The sequence below is a fragment of the Mycteria americana genome, chromosome 3, assembly GCF_035582795.1.
Source record: "Mycteria americana isolate JAX WOST 10 ecotype Jacksonville Zoo and Gardens chromosome 3, USCA_MyAme_1.0, whole genome shotgun sequence".
NCBI classification, from domain to species: domain Eukaryota; kingdom Metazoa; phylum Chordata; class Aves; order Ciconiiformes; family Ciconiidae; genus Mycteria; species Mycteria americana.
In genome coordinates this window covers 64,685,981-64,710,797 of record NC_134367.1, presented here as the reverse complement: position 1 = coordinate 64,710,797, position 24,817 = coordinate 64,685,981, and the positions used below count along the sequence as shown (strand labels likewise).

Below are 24,817 nucleotides of genomic sequence, written 5' to 3'. Positions count from 1 at the left end.
CTACCAGAAGCCTCAGAATGTTAAGTCAGGAGCAATTAGTTTTGTCCTCACCCACCAGCCAGGTTATCTTTTAAAGCAATTAAAATACATCAAAATCAGAATAAAATTACTTCTAAAGATGCTTTCTAATAGACGCGATGTCGTGAACGAAAGGCATCAGTTACGCTTTTTTATGAAAGAGTCAGCAAACCCACTTAAGGTAAATGAAAGTTGACATAGTACCATTAAAGTATATGAAAGATGCGGTCTAGGGTGTGCGTGTGCCTCAAAGGATGGGTGGGGCAGATACGGAGATATTAGTACTACGGCATTTTCAGGACTGCGTCATCTGCGCTGTGTGACAAGTGCCAAGTCCCCTCCTCTGGCTTAAATAAAGCCATGTTATTGTGCAGGGTGGGGTGAGAGAATAGTGAGTCCTCACCAAGGGGAAAAAAAAGCTTCCTCAGTCTTCTCAGTTAAAAAGCTTTTACTCTCAACCCATTCATACTGAAAATTGATGAGTAATGGTTGATGAAGCACAAATGGCCCAAACAGAGCTGTTTGTTTGTAGCTCAGAACCTAGGTACTTCACTGTGAGGTTCTGTTCTTACTCATTTCCAGGAATCTCACTGCACGATGAACCAGTTGATTGGGCTGCAGCAGGAGATCACGTTAGTCTCACTTTGACCGGCATGGATATCATCAAAATCAAGTGAGCAAAACTGGGTTTCAGTCTAAGTAACGGTTTGTTTTTAATGAAAAGCTTTATAACTATTACACTTGACAATCAGCGGTTTACTTGAAGAATGATGTGGCTACCAGGATATTTAAAACCGAAGTGATGCATATCACCTGGCTTGCATGTAAAAACGTTGGAAACATCTGCTGCATGTACAACGGCAACCTCAGAAGAATACTGTTAGTTTTCATACTTTGCCCTAGTGCTGACACTGGTAACCTTCAAAGCCTTTTTCCTTAAGACTTGTCCTTGGACATTTTAGTTGCTGAATTGAGTAAATCCTTATTGCTAAATAAAACAGAAGATTTTTTTAAGAGCTTATTGAATCATAAATCATTCTAACAAAACACATCCAAACAACTGCCATTGAGTACCAATAAGTAAATCTGGACAAGTGGAATAGGTGGAAACTGTTTATTCAACACATTTAGCTGCTTGTAACATTTGTTTTGGTAAATGTTTTTCTGACCCTTTTTTTGGGGGACTGATACATTCAGTGAGACACAGCAAATCTCTTCGTGCCTGTTTCAGTCTACAGGTTTCATGCTAAGTGTTAGCCTCAAGCTTTTAGGTAAGTGTCAGTTGTTGTTCAGGCTAGAAAATTGGATCCATAATTTGTTCAGCTTTACATTCCAGTTGGAGTTCAGACAGCAAACTTTCAAGCTACCGTTTGAAAAACTCCTTGCATTGATATTTTTGCAAATTTATGCTCTGCTTTTAAGCGAAAAGTACAGGCTTTTCTGTATTGCCATTTCATAATGGGGTGTGATTCTCTGTGGTAAATGGGGAGGGATAAAAAGTCTTGTTGTACTTGTTGAATGAAGGCTTGAGTCAATTTGTTACTTTGACATCATTCATCTTTTGGAGATATGTTAGATTTGTCAAGAAAAGGTATGAAGCTTTAAGTCCTCTTGATATTGATGAAATTCGATTACATCTGATGTATACGTTTAATCATGCTGTTTGTTCTCTTCAGTCATGTTTTTCTGGGTGGGATTAATTTTCCTTTCATTTTAGATGGCTAAAACTAGCCACTGTGAAAAAGCCGTGTCTAACCTACTTTACTGGCTTGTAATGAGCAGCAGCTTTCTTGTGACTCCATGTAGAGTTTTTTGGAAATGAGTGCTGCTGAGAGCTTAGGTTTTGAGAGTCCTGATCACGATGTTCGTTTATCCACAAAATAGTTGAGTTACAGGCAGCAGCACTGCAATTGTGGGCACCCTGCAGTATTATATGCTATTGATCTGGAACAATTAATGTCTGAATGAAAGTCTAATTCTTCAAAGTACGTACGCACAGGAAACAGTGACATTTTTAGAAACTGATTAGCAGTGGACGTAATCGTTCACTGAACTAGACAGACCTCTTCATGCATACCCTCAAAATACCATAGACATTGTCTAAGAATTAATTTTGTTGCAGGCTTTAATATGGTGTTCCTGATTTCCCCACCCCCCCGCCCCAGGTTATATTAAAGTGGTGTTGTCTTTGCTTTGCTTGTCTTAAGTATTTATCTTTTTCCAGTGCAGTGATTAACATTTGTATGTCAAGATATATATCAGTTTCTTTTGTTCTCCTCTCTTGTAGTGTTGGCTGTGTATTTTGTGATCCCAAGGAACCCATTAAAGTTTGCACTCGTTTCAGAGCTCGGGTTCTCATCTTCAATATTGAGGTTCCAATCACTAAAGGATTTCCTGTAAGTCTCTGTGAAAGTTCCTGTGTTCATTACAGGTTGCTCAGGGCTTTTCCTCTCCATGTTTGAGCCCCCGAATATGAGAGGCATTTAGCGTCCAGAAGTGGTTCTGTCTCTCCAGAGGAAATGGATTCTTCTGTAATTTGAAGAGGATGTAAGGGGCTATTGTGGCTGCTTATGCATATTCTTACTGGCTTTTAATACATAGCTGAGCCGTTTAAGAGAGCATGAGTTCCACCACAGTCAGGCTAGGCTGTCCTTTAGAAAACTCATGCCTTGTAGGAGTATAATGATGCACTTACTTGTAAGATACCTTTTAAAATAAATAAAGTATTAGTTCATGCGACAGAACTGCATTGAAGTGGCAAAAGCAAAACACTTAAGAATTTATGATGAATTAGTACATGACCTTTGTGTCATATCTGTAGAGATCACAAAGGTCCTAGGAACTAGGAATAGTTACTGAATGTGAGGCAGAGACTCCTGTGAGAGAAGTTTTATAAGAATTTGTTTAAAAAAGCAATCTTAAAAGTAGTTGATGTTTTCAAGTAGTAACACCTAGGATTTCTGATTATTGTAGAATGTTTAATAACTGAAAAAAAAAAATTTTTAGGTGCTTTTACACTATCAAACCGTAAGTGAACCTGCTACTATTAGAAGACTGTTGAGTGTCCTGCACAAAAGCACTGGTGAAGTGACAAAGAAAAAACCTAAGTAAGTGTGTTGAATAGTTAATAATTACTCAAGAAATGGGCTGATTTTTTATTAATATACAGTATATCAAGCAGGTTCTATTGTGAAGCAATAATGTGTTTATGAGAATATGCTTTCATTGTTTTAGTTGGTTTCATGTTTAGATTTCAGAGTGCTGTACAAAGTGAAAAACCTCCTGCTCACTTGGTAAATGCTGAGCACTTGAGATGTAAAATGACTTGCCTAAGGTCACTTGCAGAATTGCGGGTGAATCCTAGATCACCAGCTGTGCACTTAAAGGATTTTTTTGGGGGGTTTTTTGTTTGGTTGGTTGGTGGTTTTTTAACATTATCTCTTTTCTTCCTGTAATAGCATGGGATCCTTGGTATAATTCTGGAGATGGGTTACTGTCTCAAATAAACTTGACTAGACAGTGGGTCAGAGAAAAAGAGATTTAGGGAGTCTTCCCATACAAGTTAAACTATGGGAACATCCCTCTAGTTATTTAAAGCTATATTTAGGTAGAGATGCTATTTGATACATACAATGTTATCAGAATAATCCTTTTCCAGAAATTGCGTGGCTGAAACTGTTGCTGAAAGGTAATGGGAAGAAAAATCATGACTTCTACAGAGCAATGAATTGGCTCTTTAGTCATTGGGTTTGAAACAAGACTTGATTTCTACTAGACATGAAAAAACAGTTATTTATGAGATAAATAGCTTCAAAACAATTTGCTAAATGTTGTGGTGGATGCCCTTCTCAAGAAGTTTTTAAAGAAAACTCAGATACCTTTTTAAAAGGTATGCTCCAGGCAAATGAGTTTGCAGTGTAGTGGCTTGGGTTATACTTGAAATCAAGCTTGATCATTATACTTTTGGCTTTTTAAGTTGATTTTTTCCATTTATTCACTGTTGTCTTTTTCATTTATGCATGCATATATTTATAATAAGAGTTTTCTGCTTATTTACCTGCAGGTTCTTGACTAAAGGACAGAATGCTCTAATAGAACTACAAACTCAAAGACCTGTTGCTCTAGAGCTGTATAAGGATTTTAAAGAGCTTGGGAGGTTTATGTTACGCTACAGTGGTTCCACTATTGCTGCAGGAGTTGTCACAGAGGTATGGCATTTTTGTAATGGACTTTCTATACTGTAAAGGAATGGTGTTAACTTTCATATAGCATTTAGTTTTTATGGTTAAGACTTGTTTTACACTCTTTGGCCTAAAAAGTGAATTTATACTGCTGAAAAAGAGACAGTGCTTCAGCAAGATGTGAGGAAAACTTGCCATGGTTCTGTTCAATTTATTAGGAACAAAAATTACTGTATTTAGAATTTTTGAATGTTGTGCATTTTGCCCCCTCTCTTGAGTTAAAAAATAACCCTTCACTATTTTAACGTACATCAGTTGTTCTGAAATCTAATTGCCTGTATAAATATACCGGAAGTAGTTTGTAAATAAGAAGTGTTGGCCATTTTTACTGTGACTAGTTTGGGTCCCAGATCTTTTTCTGCTAGCATTAAAGACAATTGTACATTTGATTCTTACTGATGCCTATAGACATTTTCTGATCCTGTGTAAGTGAGAGGAAGCAAAGGCTGTGGGGCTAAATATAAATGTTTTGCCTTCTATTAGGAGCAAAAAATATGAATGTCCCTCTATCTGTCACTTTAAAAAATCTTGCTATGATTTTTGGATTAGAATTCAAGTTCTAATTCTAGGCCTGAGGGAGAGCAATATAGTCACATTAACTAAGTTCTGGTACTGAGACTTAAAGCTGAGGCATTTAATGTCAAAACTTGGAACTAGAGGGTGAGAATTTCTGGCTTCTGCCTGTGTGGGTAGGAATGATGTGCTAGGTCTGTCAGAGGTTCTGGGCCTTAAGGAGCTTTAATGCTCTTAACAATCTGTCTGGTCTTAAATAGGATCCAGAATTAGGGCTTTAATTTTGCACCCATTTTTCATTAAATTTAACTTGAAGTGAATGGGGTCCTATTTAGATCTATGATGCCCAATGTTTGTAGAATTGGGGACTAAATAACTCTTTGATTGTTATTTGGGAATTACTATTTTAGTATTTGTGATCTTGTTCCAGAGAATTTCAGAGCAAAAGGAATTCTTTTTTCCACAGCTAACTATATCATGTTGAAAAAAGCTGCGATCGTTTTACATTTAGTACTTCATTTTTCACCATAGGGTTTTTTCCATTTGCTTATATTTTTAGATTAAAGAATGACAGTGATGCCAGAACTTCCACTGTCCAACCAAAATGCAATCAGATATCCAAACTTCTGTTAAAGAATCCAGTTACTTCAGTTGAAGGAACAAGTGCAATTAATTGGGGAGATGATGATGATGATAGAAGTTAAATCGTGTGAGACATCTGGGGAGCCCTTCATCACTCTCTCCCACTGCAGAAGAAGATGCCAACTGACAAGGAACTGCTAATGTTGCACTTCTTGATCTTGATCTCATGTGTTTCTCCATGTGGAATTTAGCCCTTAGAGAGCTTGATTGGAAAAATCTTAGAAAGTTGAATTAGAGAAAAAGATGATGAATCATCATGAAACAAACTCCTTACTTCCAGACATAAATTGTTTACATATTTTCTTTGATTTGCTTTTTTGCTGCACATTAATTCAGTACAGTAACTTTATTGGTCTAATATATTTTTAGGTTTGAGTTGAATGCATATTCAGGGAAAAAAAGAACTATTTACTTTGGTTTCAAGAGAATGGCATGTAGTATTATCCCGGGATTGTTTTCCCTGTCCCAAAACTTATTTAAAAAAAGTTTTCTTTTGCTGTGTAGTGGAAGCTGTGCCAACATTGGCTACTTTTATTTTCTAAACTGTAAGAATAATAAAATAACTTTGTCTAAGCATAATTTTTGTCTCCTTCATCTTTTGTGATTTAAACACTTCTAAATTGTGTTAAATCATTCTTTACTTTCCATAAGTCAGAAGTTTCAGAGTAAACTTATGAGTTAAAATGCGAAACCGGCATGCGACTTGTGTTTCTGTGGAAATAATTTCAGTTTTTCTCATGTTACTCAGTGTAGCTACTACGCATACACATCTCTTTCATCCAGACTTAGTGCTCTTTTGAACAAAAGCTGGCAGTTTAATCTTGGGCTGTATGCTAAAGCCAGTTTGTTGTGCTTACTCAAGCCTGTAACTCCTTTCCGCTTTTCAGTAATAGGGCAGGTGAAACCTCCCAACTGAAAAGAGGGTCCTTCTGCCACCTCCAGCATAAGATCAGGACAGACACACTTTACTACAACTTGGAAGACTTTTTTGGGTTTTTTTTCCCAATAGGAAGCGTGAGAGGACCTCGGGTATTTCAGGACCTGTACGTGAGTGCGGGGTGGAGACAACTCTACTTTGATCCTAGTTAGTAGTGTGGGGAAGAAACTAAAGTACTCACTCCAGAGCATCAGTCACTGGGGTTAACCGAAGTAAAGCTGTGTCCTGTGTAGTGAAGAACACAAAAAGCCTATGATCGTTATTTAAAGTAATGTTATTTTATTTTTATATATATATTTATATATATATATATATATATATATATAAAGATCGTTATTTAAAGTTCAAAGTTGTGTACGGTCCATGCCTACTCTTCTCACGTGTTTTTTTTTTTGTAGGTAACTTTTTTTGCACTTGCATGCTTTAGTCCCAGTTCAGCAGATACCTGCACTTGACTACATAGATAAATTGTACTGTTGACTGCATGCATATTTGTAGAAGTATCAGCAATACTTTATGTGGAAATGACTTTTGTAAAATCTTAAGAATCTGAAATAACTGAAAACTGTTATTGCCAAAACTGAAGCTTATGAATTATCACTATTTGTTATGCCTTTTTATAGTCCAGAATTTACATTTACATTTACATTTACATTTACATTGCATTTACATACTTAGCAGCATCAACATGCCAGCCATGAAGGTTTCAGTGCACTTGTTGGATTCCAGAGATTTTTACTGCCAAGCTCCTGCATTGAACCTGTTCCTCTTGAACTTGCCTTCAAACCTTGAAAATGTTTAGGTTGCTTTTAAGTCAGGGGTCAGCTGAAGTGCTACAGGCAGAAGAATATGTCTTCGGTTTTAAGACTTCAGTAAATTCCTTGCTGTTTGTGGACAAGGAAGCGTGATACGGGATAAACCTCTGATAATCCTTCTCAGACATGGCTGCATTAAATTTTGAGACTCAGTATTCTGTGATGACAGAAAAGCTACTGCATGCTTTCCCATTTTGTAGCTTGGGAGAGCCAGAGGTATTACCTTATCCAGTTTCAACATGACTGCACTACCTTTCAGCAGTGATTTGAACTCTGCCCAGAGGCGCCAGTTGGTTGATGCGTAAATGGTCTGTCGTTGTGCAACAAAAACATATCACCTGTATTCGATCAAAATATGTTTGCATGTTGATCCACAAGAAATTTGATGGCTTGGCAGTGGTCTAAGGTGCAAAAACTTTCTAAACTGCTGATTGAGATATTTACAGTCTCCTGGTGACAACATACTGCTCTCCAATCTCCAATGTGGATGTAGTGTTTTGAATATCTCTGGAGTGCAAGGAGGTGGCATGCAATCTTAGAGCAATTTGATAATCTAAGCATTCTCTCTTGGAGAAAAATGTCTCTTACACAGCTCTTACCGGGCAGTTCATGTTAAGTTCGAAGTTAAAGAAAAACCTAATTATATGTAATAGGCTTCTCTGTAGTAAGGTGGCTTCCAGTGGAATGTCTATGGAAGGGAAAGCATGAAAGCCAGTGTCTTGCTTCTTTTTTAAAAACTGGATTTCTGACAACATACAGCAGAGTGTACCAGGTAGGATTGTGCTTCTTGACTGTTTTGAATTGAAGGGCCACTCAGCTGCTCGTATTGTTCGATGTTTGGGGATATTGGTGGAAAAAAGAGAGTTTCTTATGTTTAAAATCTTTTGGTTTGGCAGAAGCATTGTTTTGGGGGTTACAAGGAAAAGTATTGATGATGACAAAGTTGTTGTGAACATGAGCTGCAGACATGCAAGTCCCAAGTGTCTTTTGTGTGTACTGACAGTAAGGAGCAGGTGTTTGGGTCTTGAATTATTTTGTATAGTTGTCGCAAAATGTCTTCAGACTGTAGCTTGAAAAACTGGTATAGGGAGAAATTTCCCTGTCAAACCATTCTTTTTCTCCCCTTCTTCGGTACTTCATTTCCTATAGACAGAGAGGAGCTGTTTTCTAACAACTAAGCTGATCCTGCCTCCCTGCTTCAACTCTTAGAAAAGAACCAAGCATCACAGAAATAGTAATTTTTTCCCCCTTTCCTCTTTTCTGCTGTTGTGCCAGGGCTCGTTCCCACTCGTGAGCAAGCGGTGCAGGGAAGACGGAGAGAGAGGAGGAGGAGTTCAGACTCCCTGTGCAAATACATACAGACCTACTAATCTAAATTGATACCTTGTAGAAAAAAATCACAAAGGAAGCAAGCGGCTAGCTATGGCTCACTCAAAGGCTCTCTTAGTGCTGGAAAACTTTATAGGTGGCAAATTTGTTCCTTGTTCCTCCTACATAGACTCCTATAATCCGTCCACTGGAGATGTCTATTGCAAGGTGCCAGACAGTGGCAAAGAAGAGGTGAGTACTATCCAAATGTACAAAGAAGTGAAAAAGTTAAATGCACATAACATTAATATTTTGAGTGGTAGAGGCTGAAGGTGAGAGAAGAAAAATGCTGAAGACTAATGCTTAAATTAGTAAGTTCTTGATTGTATTGTAGCACTGTGTAATCTATTGCTGTGGCAGCGAATACTGTTATTTTTTTTTATGTTTTGCTGTTAGAAAGTTACAGGCTGGATCCTAGGCTGGTGTAAATCAAAAAAGCTTCAGTAACTCCAGTGGAGCTCCTTCAGCTCACACGGGAGATGCCTTGTACATAAGTTAACAATAATGCTCAGACTGGCTGTAAGTATAAATAATCTGTAAGAGAGAATGGAGTTTATTGATTTCTTCTAAGTAAATAACCTTAGAGGCACTATATACAACTAAATGTGTTCTCCCTTAGCGTCTTGATGATTTGCAATTGTCACTTAAAAGGATTTTTGGTTTGCTGACTCTTCCCTGAAGATGGTAAAAAGCTTCCAGACTTCTCTGGTTTTGGTATTAGCAGTTGGATATTAAGTGGAGGTGATGAAGTGGCTGCGTAGAGTATACGTTTCCTTATAACGTAGCCTGTCCTCTGCATCAATGTAATGTTTCCTAGTCCTGTGCTCTCTAGTGGGATGAATGTTTCCTGGTGCCTTATACGTGTTAGGTGTGGATGGGCAATGTGACATTCGTCTGGGGAGCTGCAGTTTCATTGATGCTACTTTATAAGGGACCTACAAGTGTGTGTCCAACATAGTGTTTCAGATTTACTGAAGAGGGAAATGACTGGAAAAGCTCGCATAACGCGAAGGGCTTGGCAAATATTGACGAGTAGTGTATAGTATTTTCAAAATGCTTTTTAAAACAAACTGCTACTGTGTGTAGCTGTTCCCTTCACTTGCATTTCAGTCCTGTTGACATCTTTTCTCTTTGCTTCTCTCAGCAGAAACCTTTGCACTGTTATTTCAACTGGGTAAATATTTGCTAGATGCTGATGACCAAGGGTTAAAGAGTAACAGATTGGGTTTGCTAGAATACATCTGTGTAAGTTCATTCCAACCCTAATTATGCCTGAAAAGACTTCTCTTTGATGTGCAGGTGCAAATCTTCTTGTTCATTCATTTGCAAAATCATTAAAATGAGAGAGATGTGAGAATGCCAGAACAGCCTAACAAAAGTGGGCTGCTGCCCATTCTGGAGATGTAGTTCAAACATACTAAAGAGCAATGGCTTTTCTCTTTCAGCTTTCTGAGTTAGTGGTTGTGTGTAGCAGCGGGGACCCAATTTAAACACCTGTAAAGTCGGCGGGTGCTTTACTCCTGCCTTTAGACAACTATACAAGAAGGTCGGGCTCTGCAGAGCTGGCATCCGCTGGTGACTGATGGACTATGTTGCAGGGGAAAATGCGATCACATACTACTTAGAGGGTATCTAGAGATATCAAAATAAGCATCTAGACCTAGATCCAACAAGGAACTCGGGATGCTGGTTTCTAGCAAGGCTTAATGTCCAGTTGGATTTTTTTTCTTGGTTAATTTTAGTGGAAGGTTAGAAGGCAGAACAAAGACAGACAGTGAATCTGTTGCTGACCCTGCAGTTTAACACCAGGTCAGCTGCAGTGGCCATTTCGGCCAGTTTCTGCCAAAAACGACGAATGTTTTTTTTCAGGGGTTAATTTGTCCCACAGCTAGATGTCTTAAATTCCAAATAGCGGCACCAAAGCAAGCTGAACAGGTGCCCTGTATCTCTAAAAGACAGGCTGGTGAGGGCTAATTAGTCCTGGCAAATTATCTCCTTAAAAAAATCTCTCTTTAAAGAACCTTGCTCCTGTGTATCACCCTCTGGGAAAGCAAACATCATGTCCTGAGGGTAGTTTTGGCTATTTTGTTATCAACCTTTTTAAGATAGGCCTGGATTGTGTGTTCTTTCTCTGTGTCTGTCTTGTGCAGAAGAGGAAAGCAGAAGGAAGTGTTTCAGACACACGAGTTCATAGTTGAATTCTTGTGCGTGTTTTCTTTGTGGCTCGACTTTCTTTGCTGCTTTTTGCTAGTCAAAGTAACTGTTTAACCTTTGTACGCTCTCTTACTTCTTCTGTACAAATCTCTCTCCTTTTTTTCCTCTCACTTTTTTTTAGATCAATCTACTGCCACTTCATTTCTTCCTTTGCTGATTTTCTCTTCTGCTGTCTGTGAAAATGCAACACCTTCTTCCTTCTTCTAAACCCACTGGAGGGTTAAAAATGCAGATAGCCTTAACTTCACATCAGCCCTCTCTTGAAGCCCACAGGACCTGGTGGAAAAGGCCACAGAGGAGAGGACAGATGAGAAGCAGCACCACAATGGCACCTAATGACAGGAGGGTGGAAGAACAAGTTAATTAGTAAAGGTGGTATGGCTTCACAGAGGGTGAGCCTTTTCAGGGTGGCGTGCCATCCACACCTGACTCGCTCAAGAAGCTGCAGTTCCCCTTTCCCAGGCCTGCTTTGGCCCTGCTCCAGCTGTTCAGTGCCCTGGGCACCTGAGCAGTAGGTTGTCGAACCGTAGTCCAAAGAGTAGAGTCTAGGTTTCTCAGCTTGGCCAGTGATCTGTGTGACCTTGTGCGAGTTGGTTGATTTCCCACCTTGGCCTCCGTACCAGTATCATTCTGGCCCTTACTTTTAGGGAGCCCATAAATTCTGATGTGCATGGAGGGGAAGGTTTTTCACCCGCTTGAACTCTTGTGCCCTTGTTAGTAAAAAATCATTGGAGTGTCTATAAATTATTCTGTGATGCTGTTTATAACACCCGTCACTATGTGAAGGAACAAATTTGGAACTCGGTTTGGTGGAATTGGTGGAAAGGAGCCTTCAGTGACTGCACGGGAACCAGCAATATGGCAACATTAGGAGAGATCAGAATGATCTGATTAATATTACACCAGCATCCCCCTAGTTATTGACCTTGGCAGATTTCCAAAAGCTGAAGAAATTCATGAGCAAAAATTATGGGAAACCAGCTAAGACAGCTTTGGCGAAAAGCCCACCTTGATGTGTATATTAGACATTGGAAACAATAAAGAAGTGGTCCATAGGAAGCAAAAATTGGTAAATAGGGCAGTTAATTAAAATATGGAAGGATGTTGGTAACCATCTTTAGTAATCTGAGAGACTGGTAAACATCAAGAAGGAACTGCTTATAAATCAATAGATGCAGGTAACTTCCATTTAAGAGCCCAGAGGAAATGATTGATGGGAGAGAAAGCTTTCTGGTGAATTTTAATCCTTTGAAGCCTAGTCTGGTTCAGAAAAGTGCTGGTAATCTGCCACTATTCAGAAAGGTCAGGCTAAAGGACTATGCAGCAGTTATGTACATCTCAGGACAGATACTGACAAGACTGGTATGCATCTATATAAATGCATATAATGATCTTTCATATCTGTAGACTTCATTAGGTATCAGATGAGAGAGCCCCAAGCGTTTAGAAAGGAGCTCTTTTTTTTTTTTTTTTCCTCCTGTGAGGGCATTAATCAGTTTCCACCTGTGATCAGGTAAGATTAAAAATTTTCTCTGAGTGTCTATTTTATAAATACATTCTTAGTCCTTGCTTGAACCAGCTGGGGGAAAGGGAAGAGGAGATCAAAGGCTAGCAGGGCACACAGCCTGTTCCTTCCCCAACCCCTTACTTTCATCATTGCCTGGTGTGGCTGAAGTCCCATGTTGCAAGCACTGTGGACATTTAGACTGAGGCTGCATTTGCTCTGGGAGATTCTTGCACTTTCCCCCATGAGAAATAAGATTCTGCATGGGTTTAGCCAGTGGCACTTGCTGATGCCAGTTGACCGGTCCAGCATTTCCTCCGGGCCTGGAAGGTTGCCCACAAGTTGCTGGAATTTAGAGAAAAGCATGAGTTACAGTGACAGTTTCTTTTCTAGATACTCTATTTCAATAACACTTCTTGAGTTATGGGATAGTGTCCTGAGAAGATGAAAATGGAGAAGCTATCAATAGTCACAACTCTGAAGAGATGCAGTCTTCCCAACAATGTGATCTGGATTATTAGCCTCTCAAATACGAATTCAGCTGCTGATTGATATTCTTTCTAAGGCCTTTCATTAACATTCACCATACTTCTTTTGCTTTTTCAGGTGGAAGCTGCTGTCAAAGCTGCCAAAGATGCCTTCCCAATTTGGTCCTCAAAAAGTCCATTGGAAAGATCTCAGATCCTGAACAAATTGGCAGACCTGATTGAACATGACCTGGAAGCATTTGCACAAGCAGAGTCAAAGGATCAGGGTAAAAATTGGAACTGTTGATCTCAAATACAGTGTGTCTTGCTGAATATTGAAATGGAGGATATGGTCCAAATTTTTCATATGGTATGAACTGTTGGAGCAAATTGGAGTTGATGTGCCTGAACTTTGCAGAAGTGGCTGATTTTGGATTCCTGGGGCATTTTTGCTTTTTGGAATTGCTGACTTTGACTTCAGTTGTTAAATATTTGGAATGCAATACTACAGGGGAGCTGTTGTCATTGACTATGGTTGCACTGTGCCGGGGATTACTTGGGCGCAGGACAAAAGATGTTTCCCAAAACCCACGCAAATCAGCTTTCAGAGCAGAGCTTAAAGCACTGTTTCAGCCCATGATAACACAGCAGCGTGCTTGTTTGTGTTTCAGGAAAAACTATCACGTTTGCTAGAACAGTGGACATCCCTCGGGCCGTGTACAACTTCCGATTCTTTGCCTCTTCCATCCTTCATCACACGACGGAGTGCACCGAGATGGCAATCATGGGCTGCGTGCATTACACTTCAAGGGCACCTGTGGGAGTTGGTACGGTGCTCCTGAGACGCTGAAAAGCTTGGCAGAGTGTCTCCCTCTGTCTCTTGGCAGAGTGGCTCAACAAAGAAAGAGGATTTTTCCCAAGCATTTCTTGTCTCTGGGTCATGGGCTAAACACAACTAGTCTGCCAAAGCATGAGCAACTTTATGTAAAATCAGTTATCATAGAGTCATAGAAGGGTTTGGGTTGGAAGGCACCTCATAAAGATCATCTGGTTCCAACCCCCCTGCCATGGGCAGGGACACCTTCCACTAGACCAGGTTGACCAAAGCCCCATCCAGCCTGGCCTTGAAGTTATGCTACTTCATGGTGAAAAGAATGCTTACATGCCTTAAAAAGCATCTGTTTTAACCTGGTAGCTCTCACCCTCAGAATCTCTCATGTCTTTTGTACGTGTGTGTCTACTGCTGTGGATCAGGGGGGCGTTCAGAAGCAATGAGCTGCTGTTCCTGCGGGGAGAGCTGGATCCTCCTCGCCTTTGGGCGAGCAGTAGTAGCTTGCAACGTGGCATTTCAGCCTGTGACTGGAATGCACACGGGTGGCTAAAGCGCTTTTAGCTGGGGAATTGCTGAACTCGGCCACTAGATGCTGCTAATGCTTCAGAAATAAAGTGGCTGTGCTGAGCTGACGGGTAATGGAGTCGTCGTGATTCCGTTATTAGGTGTTTTATCTAAATATATATGAATGGTCCACATTCACACTTGAATTATTTAAAAAATAAAATTGGCAAACCTAGAGGGCCTATTTAAAAGTTTTTGTGAGCAGCAGAGAACATGAGTACTTCTGGTAAAATTACTCTCATAAGGCAAAGTCACTGCATCTGCTCCATCAAACAGTGACAAATCCTGTGGCTTTTGTGAGCAATCACACCTAACAATTACAGATTGGTTTTTCACTCTTTCCTATAAATATGTAAGGTGAAAGTATTCCCCAAGGCAATTACTGAAAAAATTCCGGTCATTCAGCAATTTGTGGAAACAGCAGTCTGATCAACTTCAGCGCTCATAAGTTAGGCTACAATTTATCAGGAAAATATGCACTGTATGTTATACATGCTCTTTTTTATATTAAAATTGGGGGGGAAAAAAGCTCTAAAAAGCAAGAGAAAGCAAGAGTGATCTGAGCTAATACACGTTACCTTAACTTGCTGTTGTCTAACACAGAATGTTACCACAAGCCAGTTGATGTACATAGTTTTTATGGCTAACCTTGCATTAATGTCCTAGAAAACACTGAAAAGCTGCTGTGAATATAAGGTTCTGCCCTGAAGAAGCAGCAAAACATATTCAGAGAGTTTGGCTGATCATCAAAAAGATTTGCACAAATCTTTTAAGATTGTCTGCCTCTGAGAAATGTTTCTAGCTGCAAATTTGTTGTACAATTGTTTGAAAATAAAAGCCATATCCAAATTCCCTTCATAAATCTGAATTGGTGTATAACTGCTTGAGGATAGAGAATTGAGTCTTGTCTCGCAGCAGACTGAACTCCTGTCTTTTGCGCTTTTGCTTTGTAGCTGGTTTAATCAGTCCCTGGAATTTGCCACTATATTTGTTGACCTGGAAAATAGCTCCTGCCATTGCATGTGGAAATACTGTGGTTGCCAAGCCAAGTGAGATGACATCTGTCACAGCTTGGATGATGTGCAAACTCTTGGAGAAAGCAGGTAAGTCCTGTAGCATGCTAGGGAGGGGGAATGGGGTGGGAATGCTTGCCTGTGCCCCATTTTTTTTGTTCCAGAAATCAGAAGGCGCTCAAAGAATTTGGGAAAGACTGTTTGCTGTAGCTGAATGTTGTACTGGAGAACAAAAAGCTCTCCCTGTCCTCCTACTATCCCATCTCCCAGCTATTGCCCGCTTTTTTCCGCTATCTTATGAAAAGTCTTCCTGTGCCTCCTTTCCCCCTCCTGCACTCCACTTGAGGGTGTCCTAAGTCTGTGGTGCCAGCTGAGGAACCATGAAGGTGTACGAGAGTGAGAATCAGCTCTTGGTGGCTGTGTCATGGCTGTATCTGGTGCACTATTAAGAAAAACTGGGAGGACAACTGCTGCTTCCCTGAATGACTGCAAACTGAGTCTCTGATGACAGATGTCAGGCAAGCTTGACTGATCAGTGGAATTGGCTTTATCTTTTAACCCATGACCCCCAGAGTTATTAAACATCATGCATTTCAGCTGCTACATCGGTTAAGGGTCAGTCTTTGTCACCCTAGAGCTACTGGTAATTTTCTAACTTCAGAGACAAAACACAGTGAAGTGAAACCCGCAGAGCAAGGGAAAGGGTACGATGACTGTGTGCCTTGCTTCCCATCAGGAGTACCCCACGGGGTGGTAAACGTGGTGTTTGGAACGGGCGCCAAGGCAGGAGAAGCCCTCGTCTGCCATCCCGACGTGCCTCTGATCTCCTTCACGGGAAGCACGCTGACGGCCCAGCGGATCACAGAGAAAAGTGCTCCACACTGCAAACGGCTTTCACTGGAACTGGGAGGCAAAAACCCCGCAATCGTCTTTGACGATGCTGACTTGACCCAATGCATCCCCACGACCCTGAGGTCCAGCTTTGCCAACCAGGTGCCTCCCATCTCTGTAGCGTATAAACCCTGTTTGCAGCAGGAGGTGTGCATGTGTCTGAGAGCGTGTGTGTGCACGTGCACGTACCTTTGGATCGAAATCCTAAATTGCCAAGGTCTGTTTCAAGATTCTGTGTTGTGGGCAAACTGTAAATAGAAAAATATGAAAAAAATTTCATTATTCCACAAGCAGGGAAACAAAATAATAAAGAGCTCTTCCTAGTACTCTCCATCAGAAAATAACAAGGTGTCATTATCCCTCTCAAAATAGATATATTGCTTATCCTTCTAGAAGCAGCTGTTTTAAATCCCACCCTGCAAGTAAGTGGGAAGCTTGCTGATTTGCTGGAATTAAATTAGGAGACTCCCCCCCAAATTCTATCCATGTTCCTCTTCCCTCATCACCACCCTCAGGAGAGATCACCAAAGACATGAAACTATATCAGGGCAAATGTTCAGAAAAATAGCTTGGTATCAGAAAGGGATTATCAGGAAATGAAGACAGAGATCATTCAGAATTGGAAACCACATTTCCTATGAAAAATGTTGGAGAAGACTAATGTTTGCGTTAGTAAGTGACTGTACAATCCTGTTATTGCTGGTTTGTCTTTTTCTTCTCTTTTCCTTTTTAATCTGGGAAAAATCCTCCTTTGCAGTGTTGGTGAATGTAGTTTATGCTCCTGAGGATGCAGAGACACAAGTCGCATTCTGGGATGTGACTCTTAATACTCGTCAACAGCGCAATGTAATATGAACTGATATTGTTGTTTTTCTTGTTTGTTTCTTTTTGGTAGGGTGAGATCTGTCTCTGCACCTCTAGGATCTTTGTTCAGAGGGGCATATACAGTGAGTTTTTGAAGAGGTTTGTGGCAGAGGCTAAGGAATGGAAGGTTGGGAACCCCTCAGATCCTACAGTCGACGTGGGAGCACTAATAAGTAAAGAGCATCTAGAAAAGGTGATATTACATGGAGTTTACATGATCTCATCTCATCTTTTAGAGGGCTATGAAAGGTGATTTCTGAGGTGTATGGAGAGGACATGGTCCTCTCAAGGTACGAGATTAGCTCTGAGGGATGATGATTCAAAGCCATTATAAGGTATCTTTTTGATAAGGTTTCTGTTGCCTGTGGCCTGGGATCACGTGATTACTCCAGAAAAATCAACTCCATGGGGAAAATAATTTAAAATGGCAAACAATAATTTTTTTTCCCATTTAAAGTGAAGTAATTAAAAATGCATAAATCTAAATCCTGAATTTATACTAACCAATCTTAGAGTTCAGCAACATTTTCATGGATTTTAATATTGCATTTGCTGAGATCACTTATTTGTGTAATAAGGTAGTTAACAAGATAAAAGTTTTATTTTTATATCAGTCTTTGGCGAATTCTGGGGAGTACAAGACACAGTTTCCTAGGACTGCTTGCAGTAATTTGGAATTGCGTATGTGTAGAGGGAAGCTGCGATGGTGCACAGTTAAACACAGTCTGCTTTAGTGGCTTATATGAAATGAATTTTTATGGTGTCAGACGGAGTTCAGGAGAGCAGATGCTCATATCCCAAAACTGTCTGACACAATCAGCATAAGCAAGAAGCAGACTGAAAACCGCAGAGTGAGAGAGAAAGCCAAACCTTTGTCATGCTTCCTGACACCTCAGCAGGTTCTCCAGCCCTGCTCAGAAGTAGAGTGGCAGAAACACCCACGTCCCAAGGTCCTCGGTCTGTGGCACCACAGAGAACTTCCGAGTCTAACCTACCAAGGTGGTTAAAAGAAGAAAAAGAGAAAGAAGCCTGGTTGTCTCTGTGGTGTTTCTATAGGGAGAGAAACCAGGCAATGATTTCAGAACAGCAGAAGTAAATCAGTAGCATGTCCTATGTGTTCAAGGTAGCATATGATAGCAGCAGCTGTGGAAACAGCTTTAATTATTCATTGATGAGATTTTCGATAGCATTCATGGCTTCATCATCCTAGTGGCATGTAAACATTTAACAAGCCTGCCTGTGAGGCAGGAAAATATTGCTGATCCATTCAAGTAAATGAGTGAACCGTGGCATGGAATATGTGGCAAACTGCCCAAGCTCCTGGAAGCAGGGAGGGAGGCTCTGGCACCACTTGTGTCTTCACCAGGGGCCCTACCCTTTTGAGAATACTTAGCAAGAAGGGCCAGCGGTGTTGCCTGCTAGGCTAGTAAGTGTTTGGAGAGAGAGAAAGATTGTTTTACAGCGAGAAATACCTAGCCTTACTTTTACAGAAACATAACAACAAAAGCTAAGAAATGACCTCTGGTGTTAGGAGGGAAGTAAAGGCAGCATGATCCAGTTGGAGATATTCAGGGGCTCCTGTTGATGTTCCCAGACTGGAGAGGTGGACCCACAGCAGTGACGTTTTCCTCCTGCTTCCCCAGGTAAGGAGCTATGTGAAGAAAGCCCAAGCTGAAGGAGCCAGAGTCCTCTGCGGAGAGGGAGTGGATTCCTTGGCTCTCCCAGCTGGCAACCAGAAAGGCTATTTCATGTTGCCCACAGTTATTGCTGAAGTCAAGGATGAATCTTGTTGCATGCAAGAAGAGATCTTTGGTCCTGTGACATGTGTGGTAGCATTTGATACAGAAGAAGAAGTGATCAAAAGAGCCAACAGTGTGAAATATGGCTTGGCAGCCACTGTGTGGTCCAGCAACGTGGGACGTGTTCATCGGGTGGCACAAAGACTACAGTCTGGATTGGTGTGGACCAACTGCTGGCTTGTTAGAGATCTGAACTTGCCATTTGGTGGGATGAAAGCCTCAGGGATAGGAAGGGAGGGAGCAAAGGATTCCTATGAGTTCTTCACTGAGGTCAAAACCATCACAATAAAGCACTGACATATGTCAACGGAAGTATTTTATGGGTAAAATAAATGACAGTAATTTGCGTTACTGTAAATGGCTTTCTGGAACACAGGCTGCTATTGTGGCCTTCTTTTTCTTGACCTTTGGTCAAGTAACATCAATGACAGCTGAAAATAGTAGTCCCAAATGCTAATGTTGAATTCAGCCTTTCATGTTAAACGAGAAGATCAGTGCGGACTCCACAATCAACCCAGCCCAAGGCAGATGACTTGCTTATCTTACGGATCCTAAAGCTTTTTGAGTAGTTCTGTCTCAAAAATCTCTCCCTCTAAGGCAGATTAGAGAAAGGATGATATATGACTGTACCTGTGGTTGGTGAATTACCCTGAGGTACAAAGTGGCAAGCACGTTGTAAGGCTGATACTGTAATGGGAATCAGCCCAGTTCCACTATAAGCAGTATGTTCCACGTACCAATCCATATTGCATGTCACTGATATCAGACAAAGACTAATGCTACGGCACACTAAATGCCTAAGGCAGTACCTTTAATCTGTTAAGTGGTATTAAACCATGGGGTCATGAAATTCTCATGATACACAGAGAAAATAAATGTGTTAATTATAACCTGTTTTATGGTATGCAGCCGAACCATCCTAAAACTTGTTCTCTAACTATTTTGAAATTACAGCCTTTTTTCACTTCTAGGCCTCAGTGATGGTGTTTTTTACATCCCCGCACAAAGATTTGGCTACATCATAGACAGTGTCATTCTTCATTAATAAAGACTGGAAGTGACTCCTAAGAGAACTAACTGTTGGAAATGTTTGTCACCACTGGCAACTTTCCCTCATTCATTTACAGAGCTTTTTTTTTTAATCAGGTATCTCACAAACTTGTTCATATTCCACAAAAAAGAAATAAAGTTGGATACACAGTTCCAGCCCTCCCCCCCCCCGATGGCTACGTTGCTATTGAATTTTTACAGCAGCCCTTCATGATTTGTTTTTCAACTTTTGAGCTGAATTTCACAGTAAACAAAGCTGTGTGGAGTTTCATAAATGCCTGTATTCTGAGACAAACTAATGAGTCATTGGGATATTTTTTCAGAGCTGTTGGGGAAAAAAAAGACACCTCTAAAATACAAAAAAACTGATGAAAAATTATTACTGATGAGACATGAAAGAATGGAGTAGCAAATTGCTCTGCTGCTCCTTTGCACACCAAAAAGAAAATACAGAGAGAGATTTGGGGTTAATAGAAAATGCAATTTTATTTTTTGTACAGTTTATAATGTTTTTGGGGGTGTGGAGCTATGGTATGCAGGGCTGTAATACCTTGTGAAACTGATGAGGACAGTCTAGAGGAGTCTCTAGGCCTTGAATACTAATCCATAGCTTTATTTTGATATTCCTAATTAAGATAGGTTTTTTTGCATAGTGTACCTTTCAAGAGTATATTTTCCGGAGAGGATTTATTTTTTCTTTCCAGCGTTTGGCCAAGCTAATGCTGGGATTTGCACTTTTCTTAGTAAAAATAAAAATGCCAACAGGGTGTTTTAAATTACAGCTGCAGAAAGGCAGTCTTTTCTCTCTAAGTGCTTTTTGGTGAGAGGAGTCACTGGAATAAATGGTGGTGGTGGTGTCCTCACCTTGCGTGAGTCATGCCAGGTACTGCTCTAGGGGTCTTAAAGTGGGGGATGGATCCCACCTCACCCCTTCCAGATGTCCTTCCAGAGTGAGTCGCTCACCGGGAGCATTTGATACGTGTGTCCCGAGTTGGCTGAAAAGCTGATTTTCTCTTTCAGAAGCCTTTTTGAAAATAACTTGTACCCCAGAGCTGAGGCCCGAGTGTGTGATGAACCTTGAAATCTCTGGGTCCAGCCCGGTTGCAGGGCAGACTGACCAGGCAGGCTGGGAACCCGGTCATCTGATGGATTTGGAACAAGTACCCCCAACTAGAGATGAGTTCAGGAAATACATAGAAATGATAGGCTTAGAGAATTGATGTATTCTGAAGAAGCACAAACATTTTGTTTTATTTTAAAACTCTGCCTAGCTCTGCTCATGACCATGTGGTGGCAGCAGAACACCTGCGTTGGTGTTTTCTTATCCCCCCCCCCCCCCCCCAGGCACTCATTTTGCTGGGAGGGGAATGAACAGCTGTATCAGTGCACGTTTCATTCAGCCAATTTTTTTTTTTTTTTTTAATCCTGTTTGGAAGAGCAAAAGAACCCAAAAGCTGTGAAATGCTTCATTAGTTTGGGGGGCAGGCATTTTCAGCAACAGCAGATGGGATATTACACAATTAGTAGATTTGGATGGATTCCTTCCCCCACCTGGATCTGGTCTAGGTTCAGTTTTAATGAGCTGAATTTTCTTTCAGGTGTCTTTCAGATGTTTCTGGCTCAGTGTTAGATGCTATGGGAGATTTCTGTATGTATTTCGCGTACATGAAAGGCCTGTGTGTCATCTATGTGTTTCTGGCCCAAGATATCCGAGGTATTTTATAGAGAGGTGGAGTAGTAGGTGGGGTGAGGGGACAGAAGCCCCAGATGAGGGGTATGGAGATGGTGGCTCCATGTCCAACGTGGCCCTGAGGGTTTCTCAGAGGTGAACTCCTGGGGTGCCCCATTTGGTCATCCCTGTGTCTAGCACCTCAGAGAGGTAAGGGAGGTCTACTGGTGATAATGATGATGCTTACTTTTGGGCAGGAGGGAGAGCCCAAGTGAAGATACAAAATGTTGTCCCTCTCTGCATTTTCCATCTGTAATGGACTCCTTTCTTCTCCAGTTAACATGCAGTTCAAGTGCCTTGCTTATTCTGCTATTTCTTGCCCTTTTAGGTGAGTAGAGATTCACATACGTATATATATACACGGGTGGCTGGGTGGGTGTTACCTGGTGGGGAAATTTCTTTTCCTGCCTGTAGTAATGAGTAATTGTTGCATTTCACATGCCCACGTCCAGCCTCAGGTCCTAGCCCACAGGAGAGCTGCTGGTGCTCGTGGCTGTGAAGCAGGTGACGTGAGAGAGGTTACCTGCTTGTACCAGGACGCTGAATTCTCCTCCATACCAAATGGTATGGACTCTCCCATATTTTCTTTATTCAGACTGACTTCTAGTATAGCAATGTGCATGGATAACTGTCTCTAATCTTACAGACGAAGTAGTCCGAGAACTTTTTCCTGCAGACGATGAAGGTGCCTGTTGCAGCTGCTTTGTTTCTGGATCTTCTGCTCTCAGTCCCAGTGCGCAGCGAAGAGGATATCCTGGAGGACGAGGCACGCTGATCCAAGGCATCAGGCTGATGGCTCTTGTGGAGCTCTCTGGGCTAAGTGACCTGGAATTTTCCAGCCTGGCAGCGAAGCTTTTTTTTTTTGTAGACTGCCCTGGCTTGTGCATGAAATCATGCGGCCATTGTGAGGATTTGTTTAATTACTGTTATGTAAAGCCCGAAGAGTTGCTCCATCTGTTAATTCTTACAGATGGAGCGAGTACAGTTCTGTTTAACGCTGGAAGATTATCTCACTGGTGTGCGATGAGTACTTTACATGGATAGGTAGTAATATATTTGCTATACTTTAAAGCTTTCAATTAGCATAAAGTTATTTTAGTTCTATTTCAGATCTTTTCTTAGCATGCTTATATCTGTATCCAGCTATTGTATAATGCTTGAAAGCAGCTTTGCCTGGGGAGACTCTGGGCGTACTTTGGAGAGGAGACACATCAGTTCTAATGTTTATATTCAAATCAAGCTACGTCCCTGTTCCCACAGTGTTTGTAACTTAGGCAAAACAAGAAGTATTTGTAAAACTCCCAGGGATGAAAATAGACTTGACTTTTTGGGTCAAAGAAAGTTTCATGCCTAACTTAATTTAAATGTGCAGAACTAGAATGTAAGCTAGGCTAGTTTTAAAACCTTAGCTTTGAATTTCCAAACTTCAGAAAGCTATACCTTAAGATTCAGCTTCACAGGTAGAGTCAGATCTCTTATCCCTAAGACTTTCCTCTCACAACAACAACAAAAAAGGAAGAAGGAAAAAAAAAAAAAGGGCAGTGGGATCCTGAGGGAACTGTGAGGACTTTCCTGTCAGGCTTGTCCTCAGGGCTGAGTATAAGTTTTTGCTCAGTCTGGAAGGATGTTTCCTCAACACCTGTCTCAGCTCTAGAAGAGATGCCATCTGAAGTGTCCGAGTACGTGACTTCAAGCTTCATTAACCCTATGGATTTTCTGTGTGGTGAGACAGTGGAAAATGAAAATTGAATGAAATTTTCCTAGGCTGGAGGAAGACCTGGGTCCCACTCTTCACCCTAGTTCGTAGTTAAGTATGCTGTAGAAAGCTAACTGTAATGAATAGAGACTCAGAACAGTTGCAGGAAATCCTGGTGACTGGGCCATTTTCTTCATTGAATTCTGTTCCCCTCCTTTCCGAGCATTTGTTTTTGCACCTGGAGGGTGATGCTTGTACTTAGGGGCCCTCAGTGCACTAGCTTTGTTGTTCTAGAATATATAAAATCCCTATTGATAGCACTTGTACTCTAGATGAAGGGTGGTGTATAATGAGAAAAAGAGGGGAAATCCTGCAGTGTTATAACTGGGTAAAGTGGATGCATTTTAATGCAGCTGAAAGCTAGTTATGCATCCAGAAACCGCATGTGTATGGTCCTGCCTCCTGAAAAGGAGCAGTTGAAAAGGATTTGGAGATCGTGAGGGAAAGCACAATCAGTATGAGAATACCAGCTCAGCCAAACCAGCCCCACAGAGTAGAACTCAACATGAGCTCTGCTACATTATTGCAATTAACGGGGGAGCCAGCATGATCCTGGAGAGGATAAGCAAAAGTCTGCTGAAACTGCAAATAATCTTTACCTTTCTATGTAGTATTACTGTCATGTTGTGCGTCTATTTCTGATCTCTTTTAAAGGACCTGGAGGGAGGAAATTGATTCCCAATTTTGAAAAAGCCCCTGCTAGTGTGGGACTTAGACCTTGGACCGTGTGCTGCAACATCCTTTGGCTTCAGAAATACCTGCTCTACTAAGGCAACTGGTGTGTCTGTACGTGTGCGTGTACGTGTGCGTGTTCAGATGCAGGGAAGCAATTACAGGAGTCAGTGATGACTCTGGAGGGGCAGATGCACAGTACTGGGCTGGTATTTCAAAGAGCAAATTTTGTCTTCGAAAACACAGGAGGTGGTGGAGCACGCTTGACAGATGTCCTCTCCATCGGGTGATGAGTTAACCATGGCACAACCTGGCTTATGGTGTTTCCCTCTGGAACCAGGTGTCCTTAATCATCTCCTAGAAAATGGACGTGCTCCCAGAGGAGGGAGCACAAGTGTCCTGAACGGGCTATGGCCTGCGGTTTAAAGCATGCTGTTTATGGAAAGGGGGAGATGCGGAGTCGTGACCTGTTGGGTGGATCAGGCCAAGGTTTCTCACCTGGTTGTGAGCACTCAGTCTTTGTCCTGGGCTTTGGGAAGATGTGCTGGACCTCGCAGCTCAGCTCAGGTGAGGGCAGGGATGCCTGGTCCAAGGAGCCCGCTGGGACATGAGTAGGTGAGAGACAGATGCTAAACCACGGTCAAGACCGAGGCATAAGCACTCATGCAACTTCACCGTAGGCATGCGGGGCCTTTGCACAGTTACGTGCAAGATGAAATAAGAACATTTCCCTGTGTATGAGATGTGTTGTGGAGTGCTCAGATATGATAAGGATGGGGCCTATATAAGTCCCCAAAAAGAGCAAAGGGTTTCTTTCAGAGTAATGCTAATGAGAGCTATCTCCTGGTTTCAGGGAAATGGAAGTAATTATAGACCATTTATTGTGGAGAAGTAAGGACACACATTCATTCACAGGGTGCTAAACTTG

The 24,817-nt window shown here is 41.3% G+C and overlaps 2 protein-coding genes across 4 annotated transcripts in view; both read left to right on the top strand.

Annotated features, from left to right (window-relative positions):
- HBS1L (HBS1 like translational GTPase) overlaps positions 1–5,983 on the top strand; it is a 65,288-nt gene extending 59,305 nt beyond the window's left edge. The window contains exons 14-18 of the mRNA XM_075498784.1: positions 601–691; positions 2,306–2,414; positions 3,025–3,125; positions 4,082–4,226; positions 5,332–5,983. Of these exons, the coding sequence (XP_075354899.1) occupies positions 601–691; positions 2,306–2,414; positions 3,025–3,125; positions 4,082–4,226; positions 5,332–5,343 (458 nt within the window). The 3' untranslated portion in view covers positions 5,344–5,983. The remainder of the gene's footprint in view (positions 1–600; positions 692–2,305; positions 2,415–3,024; positions 3,126–4,081; positions 4,227–5,331) is intronic.
- Positions 5,984–8,588: 2,605 nt separating this feature from the next.
- On the top strand, positions 8,589–18,979 carry ALDH8A1 (aldehyde dehydrogenase 8 family member A1). Of its 3 annotated transcripts, XM_075497349.1 has the most exons (7): positions 8,589–8,726; positions 12,859–13,006; positions 13,391–13,546; positions 15,069–15,218; positions 15,865–16,121; positions 16,915–17,076; positions 18,527–18,979. In XM_075497349.1, the coding sequence occupies exons 1-7, from the start codon at positions 8,589–8,591 to the stop codon at positions 18,977–18,979; spliced, it is 1,464 nt and encodes a 487-aa protein (XP_075353464.1). The 3 variants fall into 3 exon arrangements, with proteins under 3 accessions (XP_075353464.1, XP_075353465.1, XP_075353466.1); XM_075497350.1 differs by lacking the exon at positions 15,069–15,218; XM_075497351.1 differs by lacking the exon at positions 16,915–17,076.
- Positions 18,980–24,817: the final 5,838 nt, after the last annotated feature.